The sequence below is a fragment of the Phlebotomus papatasi genome, chromosome 2 (assembly GCF_024763615.1).
Source record: "Phlebotomus papatasi isolate M1 chromosome 2, Ppap_2.1, whole genome shotgun sequence".
NCBI classification, from domain to species: Eukaryota; Metazoa; Arthropoda; class Insecta; order Diptera; family Psychodidae; genus Phlebotomus; species Phlebotomus papatasi.
In genome coordinates, this window is record NC_077223.1 from 34,284,839 (window position 1) to 34,303,570 (window position 18,732).

At 32.8% G+C, this 18,732-nt stretch overlaps 1 protein-coding gene across 3 annotated transcripts in view; it reads left to right on the forward strand.

Moving 5' to 3' along the window:
• Positions 1-18,732, forward strand: part of LOC129803599 (protein FAM117B-like) — a 101,504-nt gene that overhangs the window by 74,687 nt on the left and 8,085 nt on the right. The window contains exons 3-4 of one of the 3 annotated variants that reach the window (XM_055850294.1): positions 13,788-13,994; positions 14,056-14,121. The exons of the other annotated variants lie outside the window; for them this stretch is intronic. Coding sequence (XP_055706269.1) covers positions 13,788-13,974 — 187 coding nt within the window. The 3' untranslated portion in view covers positions 13,975-13,994; positions 14,056-14,121. Of the gene's footprint in view, positions 1-13,787; positions 13,995-14,055; positions 14,122-18,732 lie in introns of those variants that run through there. 3 annotated transcript variants of the gene reach the window in all.

The following is an 18,732-nucleotide window of genomic DNA, read 5'->3' on the forward strand; positions in this document are numbered from 1 at the left end:
ATCACATTGACAGTGTAAATGCTCACCGTCAAAACCTCACCGTTTTTTCTTAATTTACGCATTTTCATTGCAATTTTTACGCAAATTCTCAATTACCGTACTACCTTATTTTATACCTGAGAGACGGATTAACGTAATTTTTAATCAAAATAATGATCAGATTACTTTCTATTATTTTCTGACCATTATGGCCTCTACACACTAGAGAAATTTATGTCCATATTGAAGCCAATTAGCCTACATGACCCTTGTACACCACAGAAATTTATATCAATATTGTAACAGTTTTTCTTGCGTAAGCAATTTGCTTCTATTAGGGTAAAGTGATATAAGTTGGACAATTCGCCGGTAAAAGTTGGACATGGCTTTCTTCTTGATAAATACAGTACAAAATTCGTTTTTAAGTACAAGGAACCAAATTATAAAACTAAAAGCATTAAAAATATACCAATAAAAATGAAGTACTAAATTTATCAAGACAAAAAGCCCTGTCCAAATTGTACCATTGTCCAACTTGTGCCACTGTCCAACTTGTACCACTTTACCCTATTATGGACATAAGCTTCTCTAGTGTGTAGAAGATGCCAATTATAGTGAGACAATTTTCGAAATCAATAATTAAAGAGTGATAAGAAATATTATCTGAGTAAAAAAAAATCCTATAATTATATCGCTCATTATTATTCCGTGACATATATTGGAAGAATATTGCATGACGAGTGTTCATTAATAAAATTATTCAACAATTATTCTAATGAAAAGGGATAAGAATGCAATGCGCAAGTAACAAAACTATTGTGGGGTATTTATTTCAATAGCAAACATTTTAAAAGATTTTACCTTCAAATTGAAAAGGATATTAATCTCTTAAGATTGCGTTTCACATTGAAATTGACAAGAGTCTCCCAAATAGAGCTTCAAGAACTGATGATTTACGAAGATAATATTTTAATATGATTTTTTTTCTTTTATTTCTTTGATATACTTCCGTCAGACTTTTTAAGGAAATTCAGTAGCTACATTTTATTGGCATATTATTCGACCCACTCTGGAAATACCATCGACTTTTACAATCTTTTGTATGTTAAACTAAAGTATATTGTGTACTTATGCCATCTATTAGGTAAGAAATAGCTGAAACGCTAAAAATATGTAATTCCTGAAAAATATCACAGTTCATTATGATCAAAAGCAGGAATGTGGTTGATGGTCGAGCATTGGTATAAGAAGTTATTTTAACACTTCATATTGATTGCATGATTTTTTTTAGTATGATCTCATCTTCGAAGAGGTCAATTATGCAAAGAATTTCTTATAAGGTATTCTCTGCAGAGGCTCCATAAATAATTTCTGGAAATAACAATCGAGGTGAAACTGTTTTCATGCAGTCGTGTTAAATTTCGTGTTGTAGTACCAAAGGACAAGAAGAAACTTTCTCCTGAAAGATGAACCATCATGGAAAAAAGTTAAGACTTCGCCAAGAGGTCCATTTGACGCTAATCATGTGAATTGGAGGTGTAAATTTACCATTATGTACCTCAATGGTCTCTACTCTTAGCAGCCAATTAGTTAAAGACTGAGCCATATGAAAAAGTATAGTGATTTAGGCATTATTTCCAACAAATTGTTTTAATATAGACAATTTTGGCATTAACTACCACTTCACACTCTAATCACATAGTGTTGCTTGTCAATTGAATTAAACGAGTCAATATTTTTTTCTCTACTTCTTCATCTCCTATTGCCATTTTAAATGCAATTACACGAATTACCGTCTCGTGGCTTTTTAGTCGCTTTTCTTCCCTCTCTCCAAATAAACATTCTACTATACCCATAATATGATCAAATATAGAAAAATCTAAATGAATAATCAGGTGAATGGATTTCGGTATTTGATTCGTGTGTTTTCATCGTCTCTTTGCCAATGTTTGTTTTGGGATTAGATTCACAGATATTGCAATCGTACGGAGAAAAGATTTTTTACTAAAAGATATGCATAAATGTATAAGAAAGACTGGGACAGGATTAATCAGAGGTAGAATTAGACAGTGGGGTGTTATAGTTTTCTTTAGGAAAAAAAAATGAATAGGGGAATGTTGGCATGGTTTGCACAGAGTGAACCTTTCTCTTTGTTTGCAAAGTCCTAGTTCGTCATTTATTAGCCATAAGATAGATCATTATTAAGCTCATGAAACGAGATGAGAAATCGTAGGTCAGCTTTTTGCAAACAAAGAGAAAATTCGCATCGTTTGAAGGTTCACTCTGTGCGAACCATGCTTACATTCCCCTAAACTTCTATTTATTCAAAGTAATTATCTCCCTTCTTATTCATTGATTTATTATGTGATTCAAGCATGTTTTTCACAACTTATAGGTAAAGAAAAAAATCATTTGCTGAATAATTCTGATAATTGGGAATTACGCTTAAAAGATTTTGCACTAATTCAATGAATATAAAATAAACTAGGTACAAAGATTCTCTGGAAAAAACTTTGTCAAATTGACAAAACAAAACAAAGTTTAACAGAACTTTTTTTCAGAGTATACTCTTGATATTCTTTAGTTTTTAATTCACATTTTGGTAAAAATTTTCTTTTACATCTGTAATCCAGGAAAATCAATTTCTAATTCTTTAAAGGTTTAGTCATACGGCTTGACTTCTAATTCCTTATCAGACAAGACTTTTTTGAAAAATGTTGCGCACTGGGTTAAATCTCTAGTTTGCAACCGGTATAACAACAACTCTTTAAAACAAGCTGGTTTGATACAATCTACTCCTGAGTTTTTGAAGGATAGGATAGGGTAAAATAAGGAAATTTGGAACCATTTACAATTTGGGACATTTGAGATTTTCTAATTGTTTTAGAGATTCAAAAGATCTCTTTCTTTTCTTTTTAATCATCTTTTTCTTTTATTTTACAGTCTTAGTTTTCTCTTTGCTCATCTGAAACAGCGAGGCTATTTATACCGCCGCATTAGATTGAGATTAAACTGTCCTAAAATCGTATTTTGGGACAATTCAGTCTCAAACTAATATGGGGGTGTAATTGGCCTCAATGAAACAGTTTATATTGTCGTCTCACATTGATTCTAAATTGTCCCTAAACCAGATTTTGGGACAATTCAATCTCAATCTAATGCAGCGGTGTAATTGGCCTAAGTGAGAAAATATCAAGTGTCCCAAATTGTAAATGGTTCCAAATTACCTCATTTTACCTTAGTCAATTTAAGGAAAATTCAAAAACTGTGATCAACTTTAGAAGGTACTATCATAACTTACAATTACCAAAAATTTTAAACTTGTTGTTTTTTTGGCGAGGAGTCCTAAAAATTACTCTTTTGCCCTTCCTATTTACCTTGAGTTTTTAAGGCATTTTCTGAAAAATAGTAAAAGATTTCTTTTAAACTAAAGTAAAGTATTTGAAGGATTATGAATAGAATTTTCAATATTAGATTTCATGTCGAATAAAAGAAGACACAATTTTTAAAACTTAAAATAAACTATTCGTTCAAACAATTATCCATCAATTTATTAATTCAATTATTATTAATAATGTTTTGTTTTTAAAATAAATTGTTTTTGAGATATATCAGTTTTAACTTGCTAAAAAATCGATTTTTCGATATAGGGGAAGGTTTATAGGCTTGAGCACACATTCTGGCTTCGAACATTTCATAATTTTCCCACACATTTCAATACATCTGCACCTATCTATAGCAATATATTTTAATCTCTAGTCTTAAGTTACATATTTCCTGGAAAAATTAAGTCAGATTTATTAAAGGAATATGGCAAAAACATGAAGTGTTCGAAGCCAGAGTGTGTGCGAAATCTAAACCTCGTGTAACCTACCTCTATTAGTCGAAATATACCGCTATAAAATATTTAAATATTTTAATTTGAAAGAGGAATAACCTCTGATGAGCACCGGAAGGGCTAAAGAGAGAGCAAAAGTTGAATATTCAGTTGGTTTTCTGTTGCAAATAATCAAATGTTGGTAGATTTTGACTAACTTATGAGTATATTAGTCCGTTTCATATTTTCAAAATTCAACAATGTTTGGTAGATTATTATAAACAGTTTATTTATTTATTTAATTATTGTGCTTACACTCTAGTCCTTTTCAAATAATTTTATATTTTGCATTTATACGGCCACCGCCGTCTTAGCGTTGATGATCAATCTCCGGAGTGAAAACGATAGAAAACTCCTTCACATGTTGTATATTCTAATCAATCATAAAATGCATAATTTTCAATTCTTTCTTTTATGACTGACAACATATCCTAGACACCGTTATGCAAAATTTATCGGACTTCGAGGGATATTAGCGACTTAAATTTTTTATGTATTTTTGTGTTGTCGCTACTGAGTTCAGTAATTATTAAGTTGATCATTTAGTTGGGCTTTTATATTTAAAATCAGTATAGGGGGAAGTGGGGCATCTTTGAAAATAGGGCACCTTTGAAATTGGGATTTTTCTCCTATATTTAAATGGAACTGAACCATATCGTAATGGAATTTAGCTTCTCATTCTGTTTGCACCTAAATTATATCACGATAAGGCTCAATTTTATAAAAATAGTAGGAAAATCCCAATTTCAAAGGTGCCCCACTTCTCCCTAACGATTTTTTTGGCAAATCATCACCAAGAATTGGTCTAAAAACATAGCAAAAACCGTAAAGACGATGAACTATACCAGGGGTGTGCAAAAACCGTTTGAAACCGAATAAACGTCAAAATAAGTTTGTTCAGGCAGCGTTTTGATCATTGTCGTATAAGTTTCATTTGGCGTTTGTTTGGTTTCAAACGGTTCTTGCGCACCTTTGAACTATACGTTAACATTAGTAATCAGTTCCAACCGATTGTGAACCGATAGTGAACCGCAAATTGATTTGTTTACTCAATTCTACACATGGAATAATCTCAAAATTTTATATAAAACTCATGTTTTACAGCAATAACCGTTTTGAATTATTAATTTGGAATGTCCTGAAATTCCGCACTAATATCAATAAGTTCCATCAGATTTTAAATCGATAAACAATTTTTATCCGAAAATTATTTGTATCTTCAGCGCAATTTGGGTAAATTCTTATGTAATCTTTGAATTGGTTAAACATAAAAAATATCAAATGTTAAGAATGCGCGGACAGCTCGAATTTTTGAGCACGATTTCTTGTTTATCGAAATAGTTTTTTTTTATTCAAGTCTATTGCTATTTGGTGAGAAAATGGGAATAAACGTTGTGTCTCCAAGAATATATCTTGAGGATTTAGTAAAGTTTTAGCAGCATTTAGTCAGATATGTGACTAACGCAAAAGAATCACGCAAACCATAAGCTCTATGCCTATGGTGGTCTTCTCTTTTGGTCCCTCTTCGTGGTTCGATGGAGGAATTGGGAGTGAATGCTGCGCAAAGAGCAAAAGCCACCACTACTCTCGTGGCTGAGGCACAAAAAGACCACATTCCAATCGGCTATATAACACACAACCAACATTATTAAAAGAGATAAAATAATGTCTTGAGACTTTCTATTGCACAGTCCATAAGAACTGCCTTTTGGAAGAAATATAAAGTAACTTATATAATAACCTAAATATTCTGTGACTCTCTCTCTGCTCGTTTTTTGCTAACATTTCTTCCTTTTTTTTATTTACTTCTGCACTTGCCACTTCTTTTTTTTTGGCTCAATGGAGTATCCTTTGTGTTTTGATCTTGTGGAATTTCATTCTTTGCCATTCTTTACCTCAATGTGCGGGGTTCTCGTCCTCGGCCAATGTAGAAAAAGTGTTGGGGAATAGTTGGTCAGATTGGAAGGTTTGTAGTCATGGAACTTGATGATGTTTTTTTTCTTCTGAACTAAGGATTTTCCCAGAGGATATATCCACAATGTTATTTCAGGTGTTTCTCTTTCAACAAAGCCACTTTGTACTTTTCACACCTAGGCGTTTTCTTTCACACTCTCGGACATTTCACAATTCATCCCACTCAGTAAGAATGCACTTTTCACAGCAACTGAAAATGTTTTTCATTTTTTCTCACACTTTTCAACTGTTTAACTGGTGATTGTGTTGAAAAAAATAATCACTTGGGGTGGAAAAAGGCGCGCAAGAAATGCAATTTTTGTGAGAGCTCCAGTGGAAAACGGTGAGGAAACAGCTTCCAATGGTCCATGACTAACTCGACCGAGTCTTCGACGATTGACTTCTTCTTCAATCGAGACTCGTTCTCTTCATTTTCCATCCCAAACACCTTCCATGAGCGTGTTTGTCCTCTTGGGCTGTGCCTCTGTGTTTGTTCCTCCAAGTCGTACGATCTCTTTTCCTCATGCACACTTCGGCTCCCTATGCGGAATCAACAAGTTATCAACGTACAAAAAGAACATAAATAAAATTAAAAATTAAAATACCTTTCGTGACACAGTGTTTGTGTGGGTAAATTTACCTCTATCTCTTCCTCACCTCACGCCATGATCCCAGTTCTTAGCAGATTCCATGGGAGTGAGTGAGATCGGTGTTGAGAAATTGAGAAAATGGTGAGGACACAATCGAAGAAGAAGAATAAGAATTAAGAGAGATAGAAAGAGAGAAAGAAGCAGAAAATAGCCAGAGGGAACAAGCAATTTTCATGTGCCTGTATGCATCTATTTATCCCTTGCCTTGGTCTTCTTCTTCGCTCCATCAGTTGGGGCATTCCGATATGGAAGGAAAAAGAGAGAAAGGTGAGATTCTAAGAAGAATAAAAATTATTTATATTAAAACTCTCAACTCTTCTTCATCACTTGTCTCTTCTTCTGATGGAATTTCAAGAATTTATTGTAGCTTCAATTTTTACTACACTCTTTTTGCCCATGTCTCTACCATCTTGGCCTTTTCTAAGTCTCCACGGCTAAAATTATTGAATTTTTTTTTCTTGAAGGCGGAAGGGGTAATGATAACTCTGACAGAGAACGAAACTTAATAATTTCTCATTCAGTACTAAACTCAATATCAATGGATGATAATTTTGGTTCTCAATTGTCCGCAATCTCAAAAATCTAGGTTTCCTATTGGTCGATCTAATGATCATTGAAATTTTAAATATTTACTTTTGTTTTTCGATTCTCTCAATTAAACTTGTACTGCATCTAAGGACGAACTGCGAAATTGAAATTCAAACTATTTATATAATAATTTTAATTGCATTTTTGTTTATTTTTCTTACGTATTCTGCAATTTTAAATGTGAAAAAAATTTGTTAAATTGACGAAAGTATATAAATTTGACGAAATTCCAACACACAGAAAAAAATATTTTGTAAAAATTTTCGTAAATATTTGTGAATTCCTATGGGGGAGTTACGAAATGCTCGTGAATTGTATAACCCACAAACAAGTTCGTAAAAATTTGTACTTTTTTCACAAACATTGTTCGTAACATGATCATTTGACGAACATTTTTTGTACTTTTACAAACATTTGTTCGTAAATGTTCGTAAACACACAAAAAATGTTCGTAAAATTTTGTCATTTTTTCGTAATTGTTCGTAAAATGTTCGACAGGAAAACAAACATTTATGAACAAATGACAAAATTTTACGAACATTTTTTTGTGTGTTTACGAACATTTACGAACAAATGTTTGTAAAAGTACAAAAAATGCTCGTCAAGCGATCATGTTACGAACAATTTTTGTGAAAAAAGCGCAAACTTTTACGAAGATGTTTGTGGAGTATACGATTCACGAGCATTTCGTAACTCCCCCATAGGAATTCATAAACATTTACGAACATTTTTACAAAATATTATTTTCTGTGCAGTGTCAGCTGTAAAAACCTCTTATGGCCTCTATACATATTGATAGTAATTTTCGTCAAAAACAGTCTTTTTTAAATTTTGGCGCTGCCTACATTAATATAGGGGAAATTTTCTTTTAAAAAAAGATTTTTTTTAAGATATTGCTATCTATTTAACCTAACTAGATATTGATATATATTTAACCAAATCGGTTGAAAAATGAGTCCTCCAAAGTAATTGACTTTTGACCTTCAATAATTCAAAATGGCGAATTTTCCGGTCATAGAAATGTTTGGACGAAATGTTTGCCTGGAGTACCTCCAAAAATTATTGAAAAATGATATCCGAAAATCATTGAAAAAGCTTGGGAAAATTTTAAGAAAAACCGAAAAATCATTGTTTTTAGGGATTGGAGGTATTTTGGTCAATATTTTGGGTGATTTACACATAAATCGATTCGATCGGTTGTGAACCGGTAAACGGTAAATGATGCTAAAGTACTTTTCAGGTATAGAATCTAAAGTCATGAGTTCGAGCACTTCGCAAAGCCTGGAATGTTTTGCCACGCCTTTTAAAACTTACTAGTGTGGAAGAATTTTCGATTTATCTGGACCATACAGAATTAAATAATAATAAAATAATTAAATAATAAGGTTCAGTTGAATTTTATAATAGGAGAAGAAAGCCCTATTTGCAAATTCAGTTCCAATTTAAAGATAATCCACTTTCCCTTAGTGTAGGGTAGAGTAAGTACTTTTCGCCACCTTAAGGATTGACACCCTTATAATTCTTACACTTTTTGTCAAAATAAAATGAAATTTTGTGCACAAGTGCTTTGAAGCATTGTCAATCTATTGAACCAGGAGACTTTCCGGAAACTTTTGAATATCTGGTTGAAAAAGTACATTTCCTGCAACAATGCATGTTTCAGTACTTTTCGCCACCTTGTAAACACTTTTTCGCCATTCTGTAAGCACTTTTTCGCCACTTGTTTTTAATTGATTTTTAAGAAACAGCTGCTTTCGAAAACTCCCAAAAGTACACGGCACAGCACTTTTCTTATTTAACACCGATATTAGACAATTATTAGAGTATTTCAAATGATTTTTTACACATTTTTTATTTGCGACAAAAATCAATTGAAAATTACGCCTGTTTCAACTAAATTCCGCGAGGTGCGCCACTTGTAAAATGCTTGGAAAAATGAGTGGCGAAAAGTACTTACACAACCGAGAAAAGTAAGCCCAATTTCACCACATCCGTATTTCTTTATTTTTTGGAAAACATTTTTAAAAAATTATATTAGAACAAAGCTTAGTTAATAACGGATTGACTTTCAGTGAAAAAATATCGAATACTGTACTGAAAAAACATAAAATAATGCAAGACAATTTGTCTGAGCGTTGACAAGTTTATTAAGAACTTCATATTTTTTTGTTGACTGTTCACCTTGTCGATAATTTCTTTAATTAATTTGCAAATAATTTAGTCGATGGAGCACCAGTTATGGTTTTCTGATTCATTTGGTTAGAGGTCACGAAATAACACTCATTTCGTAGTTCCACGAACTCATAATTCTCTTTAAAATGTGATTTTAATTTAGATGGCGAAAAAGGGCTTACTGGCGAAAAAGTACTGACTCTACCCTATTTAAAAAAAAAAAAAAAACTGTATTTCGATTAGCAGTTGTGAAGAGTTCTCATATTTGGATTATATTATAAATTAGGTTACTCTACCGAATATTGTGAACATATTTTGTTATATGAAACTTACTTTAAAGACAAGACTAGCTAATTTTCCTATAACAAAATAAACCAAAAAAACTAAAATACTAAAAGTTATAGGGGAGACTGGGGTAAAATTTGTCAAAACGAAAATTTCAATATTCACTACATTCTAAAATAGACTGAGGCTTGAAATTTTTATTATAGATAGTCTTCATGAACCTTCTTAAACTTACAAAGTTTCAAGGGATTCGAAGAAGGATTATTTAAAATAAAAAATAATGAAATTTTAAATCTATTGATAATTCTTGTTCTTAAATTACGAAATAACCAGATTACTAAACTAATTTCATAATTTTAATAATTAATAGATTGCTATATATCACTAGACTCATAAATTACTAATTTATCAGATTCCTAGATTATTTCTGGATCCAAAAGAAAATAAATTTCTAAATTTTTAATCTCGGAATTAACTAGATCACGATATATAGAAATTACAAGTTTATTATTAAATTATTTGATTGCTAGATTACTGTCTTCTTATTGCGGGTTCTTTTACTCAATTATACGGAATTACTAAATTACATTATGACTAAATTACGGAATATGGTAATTACTAATTAATTACTAAATCTTTAGATAAAAACCTTATAACAATTAGAATAATATGAAAAAGGCATCATTAATATTTGAAAACGTAATTTTCGTTTATTTCCATTTTTGTATAAGAGGAAGAAGCTTAATTAACTTACTAAACACTTTTAACAGTAAAATAAGACTTTTTTGACATGCAAAATTTTTTCAGAGTTTGAACTAGGAATTAATTATCAGCTTCAATTAAATCCTTGTTTTCGTGTATATGGGAATTATATAAATGGATGAATGAATAAAAACGTTCAGGATGACCCAAAGGTACAATGGGGTAATTTTGAGCAGAATCTAAATTTAAACTTTGTCATTTCTGTGCGTTTTTTATGGGCAAACAAAAAATAAAACCATGGAGGTTTAGGGTAAACTAGGGTAGTAGTAAACATGTATTAGTTGTAAACACTGTTTTTTTTTTAATTTCTACATTACTTGGACTATATCGACCACTTTTCAGTGGACAAGGATCGCTATAGGGGGAGGTGGAGTTACATTGTTATACGAATTTTACGCCTATTTCTAAATTATGCTGGCCCTTACAATTATTTTACTAAGATTCACAATTATTTTGTGTATCCAAATTACATCATGGGCACTCAGTGGGTCAAGTGGTAGAGCACTCGCTCTATGATGCAAGTGTTCTGGGTTCAAATCCCCTTTAGGTTACCAGGAATTTTTCTGGTGTTAAAGTTGTTCGGATTGCATCTAGTGAGCTTCACTGCACATGATTCCACGGGCATGGGACTGACAACCTCATCGCGTGCAAGAAAAAATAATAATGCATGTCTAAAAATCCCCTTGCGGGAAGGCCTAGTTCCTTCATGGAATGTTGTGCCAGCATTATTATTATTATTATTATTATTATTAATTAATTACATCATGTTAAAACCCAGATTCAGTTAGAAATATACGAAAAAATTGTATAACTATGTAGCCCCACAGCTCAAAGTAGCCCCACCTCCCCCTAGTATCTTTCATGTAGGTCTCGTTTACTGTGTAGTCTAATTTGAATGTTTAATTAAAAATCACAGTGTTTATAACTACCCCATGTTTACTACTGCCACAGTTCTCTTACACTTAAAAGTAGTCGCTTTTTTTACCCATCTGAAACAATGAAGCTCAAAGTTTAAATCTAGATTTTGTTCAAAATTAGAGGAAGTGACGAATTGTCATTAATATTCTGCGAATATTACGTTTAATTCCTCAACCATATAGGGGAAAGGCTCATAATTTTTTCCAGTTTCTTATTTTGGACACTTTGAGGATAAAATTGGACACTGAAAATAAATTGATTAAAATGATGGATTTTTATTCCAATATTTGATGAACAATGAATTCTATCTAAATATTTGTTCTTTTTGGAAGATTTTGACACTAAATACGTTAAATTTTGAATATGATTTGAGTTGAAATTGCTCTGTTGAAAATTCAGTGTGAGCAATTGCTTACGAGAAATATGACAGAACTTCGTGTTTACTTCAGTCTTATTTAGCTGTGATGAAGTACTAACAATGTTTCTTCTTTCCGGTCTCGAACTGGAGGGTAAAATTGTTTGGATACATCCCGAAATTTCAGTAGGTATTACACCCAAAACCTTGTACATCTTACATTTTTAGCGAGGAGACGCACCTTTTTTCGGGATGGCTAAATTCGCTTCACAGAAAACAGGCAGTAACCAGTTAAAATTTGGTCTGGATACTTTCGTGAATTGCCCCCCAGGAATAAGAATAAATCCTGCACTCAAGAGCAACTCAACAAGGTTTTGGAAGCCTTTCGTCGCGGTTTCAGTTACACTGTTTGTATCCAATTAGAAACTTTCCCTTGTCTCCATTTGGATTAATATGTTTAAAAAAGAAGCATTTTACGCTCGCGCATTTTTCTTGTATTTAAGAATTTTTCAAATTATATTTAAAGAATTTTCACTGAACAGTAACATTCTAGAGAAAAGTCAAGGAGCAAATTTATGTAATTTTCTTCAGAAAAAATATGAACTTGTGTTGAATCTTCTGTCACAGTCAACCCTTTAAGGACGATTGGGTCACCCGTGACCCATAGAGAAAATAATTTTTCCTGACTATACCTGAAGTTATTTCTTTCTAATGTTTGTACATAATCACGAAGTAGAAAGATGTAGGAATCTAGGATATTTTTTGCAAATGTCCAGCTATTTGCTATATAAAAAATATTTGAGCTCAAAAATAACGAATTTTCAAATTTTCACGTTCGTGCTTGAATTTTAATATTTTTAATATTTCTAATTTTTTTTAAGCAAAAACCTCTTGGGACTAGAAACTATAATAACTATACATAATATTTCTCAACAAAGTAAAAAATATAGTTTATTGGTATTTTCAAGAAAGCTTCATAATTTTCATTGGTCATATATGACCCAATCGTCCCTAAAGGTAAAAAACACCGAATTTGTCTCTAGTGGATTTTCGAAGATTTGAGGTTAGACTGTTTCATGTTTTCGTTTATGTGTGCGCAAAATAGTTAATTATTCGTGTAATATTGTGTGATATATCAATTAGCTGAGATTTCCCAGTGCAATACTGACTGAAGAAGGTAATTTTTTGATAATTTATAAGATACTTCTGCGTATATGTTGTAAATTTATAACTTTTTACGCTTGTAGGTGATTTCAAAAATGAAAAAAAATTCATGATCAATGAACTTGAAATCATCCACATATTATACCCGGAAGATAGCGATGATGCCGACAATCTTGTCCTGAACGAAAGCGACATAATATATTTGGAACAAGACGTGGATGAAATGGACTTTGAAGTCTTCATCGAAAACGCATCAACTCCGGAAGAACTCCCAGATCCACAGCAATGTGCAATTGTACGTCTTAAATTCCCAGAGACAAACAACATTGCACCTACCCAATACTATCAAACATATTTTGAAGAAAACTGAGGTGCACATGGTGCTATCAGAAAAAAAGGATTATAAGACTAATTATATTTGTGAGGCATGCGACATTTATCTGTGTGTTACCAGTACTCGCAATTGTTTCGATGAATATCATAAAGAATAAAAATGAAGTAAATAATACATTTTTTCATAAAAAAATATTGTTTTTGTGTACAAGTTTTCAAGAGTCATTGAGACCAAAAATTGAATGAGATTTTTTAAAATTAAGTTTTAATCATTTTAATTTTTACTCGTACTCTAAATATTTTTTTTATTATTACGAGTATATTCAAGTTATTTATCTTTCAAAAATAACAGAGCAAACGAGTAAACTAGTCGTCTGGAAAATTTTGTGCTTTTTTACCTTTAAGGACGATTGGGCCGATTGGGTCATATATGGGTCATAGTTTTCCAGGACTTCTAGAGATGGGTAAATTTCATTTTAACTGTAAATCTCTTATTTAGGCTAAAATGTCGAGAGAAACTTGATTTCGTTGAATTTCGCTCAGCGGAAAGCTTCTCGTCCTTAAAGGGTTAAAGCGTCTGGAAATGGTTTTAAATTAGGACATTTACCCTACGATATTTTTTCTGTGTATTTCCTTGAATGTTTCACTGTAGTTGCATGCAACATGACTCCAGCTTATCAAATGTTTCACGCAACGTCCCGCCACGCAAACACCGATTATATCGATATTTTCACTCCGTTGCATTTGAAAGGGTTCTCCGGCTGGATTTGTTAGGTTTCACCGATGTCGTGTCAACCAGCTGTCACTATCAAAATTTTCTTCCTTCACATAAAAAAGTATTTTCTGGTCAAAATAGAGGAAGTAGGAATTTGTGGGGCAACGGAAGCCTTTCTCTGGAATACTGTGTGATCTCTGCCCGTGCTTGGGAATTGCAATAACAAGAATAACAGTACAATGGGTGAGTGAGAAGTGACTGAAGAAGTGTACGAAGGAAATGGCCAATGTGGGTGGTTTTTTAGGTGGACTCTTGAGCTACTTCCGCGGCCTCCTGGGCTCCAGGGAGATGCGTATTCTTATCCTAGGCCTTGACGGTGCCGGCAAAACCACAATCCTGTACAGACTCCAAGTGGGTGAGGTGGTTACCACAATTCCAACGATAGGATTTAACGTAGAACAGGTCACATACAAAAACCTCAAGTTCCAAGTCTGGGATCTCGGTGGACAGACGAGTATTAGGTGAGATGCGGATGCTGTGAATTGTCCTGAGTAGATCTCTAAGTTAGATTTATCTTCCAGGCCCTACTGGAGATGCTACTACAGCAACACAGACGCCATTATCTACGTGGTGGATTCAGCTGATCGGGATAGGATAGGAATATCAAAGGACGAACTCCTGTACATGCTGCGTGAGGAGGAATTGGCGGGAGCGATTCTTGTTGTGTTGGCCAACAAACAAGATATGGATGGATGTATGAGTGTGGCGGAAGTCCATCAAGCTCTAGGTTTAGATGCACTCAAAAATCGCACTTTCCAAGTAAACAAAAAATTCCCTCAAATCATCCTCCGGAAACCTCTAATTAATTTTTCCTCTTCCAAATAGATATTCAAAACGTCAGCAAAGAAGGGTGAAGGACTGGATCCTGCTATGGATTGGCTCTCAACGGCACTGCAATCGAGAAAATAGCCTTTTTCATAGTCCAAGAACATCTCTCCTTTCAAAACATCCCAAAACCTTTTATCTACGATTGCAACAATGTGGAAAAGAAAATCATTTATACTACATAAATTATAATTTAAAGAAAAAAAGAATGAAAATATTCAAGCATTTTTCATTTTTGTTGGCCCAAAAAAAAAACAAAGAAAATTTATTAAATAAAAAACGTTGCATTTCTTTTTCTATATCAGTGATAGATAATACAAAACGTGAGCAAAATGTTAAGCTGAACATTTTGCCAAATCCAGTATATTGTCAGAGAAAAGATAATTTTATTCATATATATTGTAAAAGTATTTGATATAAAAGATTGAAAATTAAGCTATAATAGATGTCTGATGAACAAATGAATGCATGGATTTGTTTAATATCAGCGTCTGCAGCAAGATTTTTCGTTTTTTTCTATTTTTGCAAAAAAAAAAAACGTAAAACGGGTATAACAAGTTGGTTTGCCTCGAATAAAGTTTGTGGGTCATCCTTATTCAGGGGCCATCTCGATATCTTAGCGAATTGGCGAACATTGTTGGACTAATATGATTCATCCAGGGTGAGATATTGAAAGTAAATAAAAAAGGGGTGACAAAGCGTGCTAAGCTTTGCAAAGTGCTCGAACTCATGACTTAGAAACTTAGATGCTATACCTTAAAAATACTTTCGCATCATTTACCTCTATATTTATTAAAGTTCTTTATTGGTTCAATTCACGCCCCTGGAAAGTTGTCTGAAATTTGAAGCCACTTTCTCATATTTCGATTTAAATTTATATAGGATTGTTTTTGCACTCGCGACCGTTACGCTAAATATCTAAAAAGTGAGAAGTTTTTCCGTATTATAAAATACCTTTCCGTATGGAGGGATAAATATACTACATTTTTGTTTAAATAATTTTTTTTCTCGGAGCACTGTGAGTTGAGTCCGAGATCAATTTAAGAAATTGGTTTCAAATAGCTCCATATAAAAGAATTAACTTGCCACATGCTTGGTTCAATTAATGAAGAAAAGAGTAGTGCTCCCGAGTTCAAGGATGTCGCACAGTTCTTCTTATTAAACAATTTCTTTTTAAGTTTACCGATTAAAAACCGGTTTTAATTTTGAACTGTTTTATAAATTGTTTTATAAATTACTCAAAACATCGCCCAAAATAGCTTGGGAGTAATATAATTGAATTTTGGAAAAGGTAGATGTTGGTTTTGAACCGGTTCATAACCGATTGGAATCAGTTTAGGATTATCAGGAATTCCAAGACCTTCCCAACGAGTCCAAACATGACCACATTCGGTTGATGAATACGCTCTCTAGAGCCTTTTTATCCTTTGACCTTGAAAACCCGTTACAGGAAGTTCCGGCTTGAGAGAAAACGGACTGAAAGAATTTGATATGAATTGCCTATTATTAGGAGTTCATTTATAAAATAATTTTAAAAATACCCCTAAATGTATGTAAATTTTGTTCACGTGGTAAATTTGAAATACATTTCTTATTATTATTATTATTATTATTTTCTTTATTTAACACTTGAAACTTTAGTTTTGAAGAATTTTACCAAAATATAACCCATTGAGGCGGTAAGGAGTCGAATCGAGGGATCGAGGGAATCGTAAAATCAAGGGATTACTCTGCGCTTTTTATGGAGTTTGAGCAGTTTCTTGGGGTCCTCGAACTCGTGTCTTACAAAATCCTAAAAAAATATTTCGTATTAAAGCAGTGAAGCGGTTCCATTAATGAAAAAAATTGTACTCACGAGAAATCTAGCTTTTCTCGGAAATTTATTCGTTATTTTTTATGTTGATCGGTTTACAACCGATACAGCTCCCAAGTAGTAAAAAGTGGTTCTCACAGAGTAAATTTTTAGTAAGTGTGACCTCGCTACGACACTTCGACTTATAGTCTGTACTCTACACACTCTTCATCCACAAGTAGATCTAGAAAAAATTCAAAGATCTATTTGAAAACCCAAAAATAAATATTCTTACTTCTTTATATACTTTCGCAAGGTGGCTAAAGTACAACCTTTGTTTGAAAATTTAGTATGAAAATTCGAAATTGAATTTGAATTCTTAGAACATCAAAGACTTTTTGTGCAAATAGAGTTCCATTTACCTTTTATCCAAGACACTATTGGAGAATCAAAATCTACTTGTGTTTACACCCACTAGGGGGAGGCTTTGATCGTTCGCACATACGCTACCTTCAGACACTTCATATTTCTCCCATATTCCTTTATGAATCTCACATATGGCTATATATTGTAATAGCTAACCTTAAATCCCATCTTTCCTGAAAAAATTGAGAGTCTAATCCTTTTTTCCTAGTTTCAGGAAGCAAAAAATAAAAACAGGTCCAAAACTGTAATTTTGCTGTGCAATATTTCATACGATTGTGCAGAATTAATATCACTTTTCTGAAAAACTACTATCACAAAGGGTAGAAGGGTTATTAGGAATCAGATTTATGTAAAAATCTTTTAGGCTGAACAGGCACTTTTTGTGGGTGGAACAAAATTCACAAACTTGACTCAGATTCATCGATCGCACATAGAAGACATGGCTTCTCTCACATTTTCCAAGAAACTTCATTTTAGATGCGATCCTTCATATTCACATCTATTGTAATCTACCGATTTGATCCACCACTAAAAAGGAAAACTTAAAAATCATAAAGTTGATAAACAAGAAGTAATTTGACTCAAATAGGCTGCAGTTGAGTAATTATTAAGCAATTTTGCATTTCTTTGATATAAAAATATTTTTCAAGCTTGCACAAACTGAATGTGCAATGAAAGAATCACATCTGCAATAAGCTCATACAGTTTACAACTGGTTTTTGACAATCTTTGACATAACCTCACTATTGTGTTGTTTTGCATGACAAAGAAAAGAAATTGTCCGTGAGAAGATGTTTTGTGAAAATTTTAGCTTGTTCACCTGCTGAAGCTCAATATCTGTGCTAAATCCCGATTCCTGCTGCTGCAGGAACAGCGAAATCTTCAATGATGCGCATTCAAACGTTTTTGTGCATATCCGGCTCCGTGGAGGAATGGTGGAATCTTGTGTGGTCTTCTCGCTTGCAGAGTTTTAGTCAATTTTTAGCTTTAAAAACTCATTGATTCGTGTAAATTTGGTGATATTTGGACTTTTCAAGAAAGTATTCATCAGATTTAACTGTTTCCGGAGTGAAATTCTCGTAGAATCAAGCAAAAAAATGGTTTTTAGTGTCAATAAAACATCTCTCAGAAAAGTTCCAAAAAAGTGATATTAAAATGTTTTATTCCTTATAAAAATGGTTTAATCAAGTAGATTAGAGTTCCCTTTAAACAATGATGTGCAACTTTTAGTGTCCGGTGCAAAATTTACGGTGAAAATGGAGTGTTCAATGATGGCGTGAATCGTGTGCGATAATAGAAACTTGATTCATCTATCGGACAAATCGCCATTAAATTTTCATTTTCCTCTGGAGGAAAATCTAAGGATTTCCTGGGATTTTGTTTGGTGGGATTATGAACCTTATAAGTAAGACATTTTTTTAGCATAGTTGGAGAATCCATACGGTTTGCATGGTAGTCAGAAAAAATCACTGAACTTGAACATCATTTTTGTGTGCGAAAGTTCAAAGCCTCCCCCTACTAGGGACTAGAGAAATGTATGTCCATAGTGAAGCAAATTCTCTACGCTTGTGTAGGGAAAACTTATCAATATGGACATCATTTTCTCTAGTGTGTAGAGGCAATTAGTCACAACTGAGGCTTTTGAAAGTAATATGACTGAAAGTGGGGAATCATTAAAAAAAAGTACATTAGACTTTATAACTAAGGACCTCTTCAATGACTATCGCTTTTAAATAGAATGTAGGCAGTATTGGCTATGTTTGAAAACTTTTTCCATAGAAAAAAATCTGTTCTTAATGATACTGACTCTTCTAAAATTCTTCTTTTCTGTCTATCTGAAGACAGCGAATAAACTTATCTATAGACAAAAACAGCTTT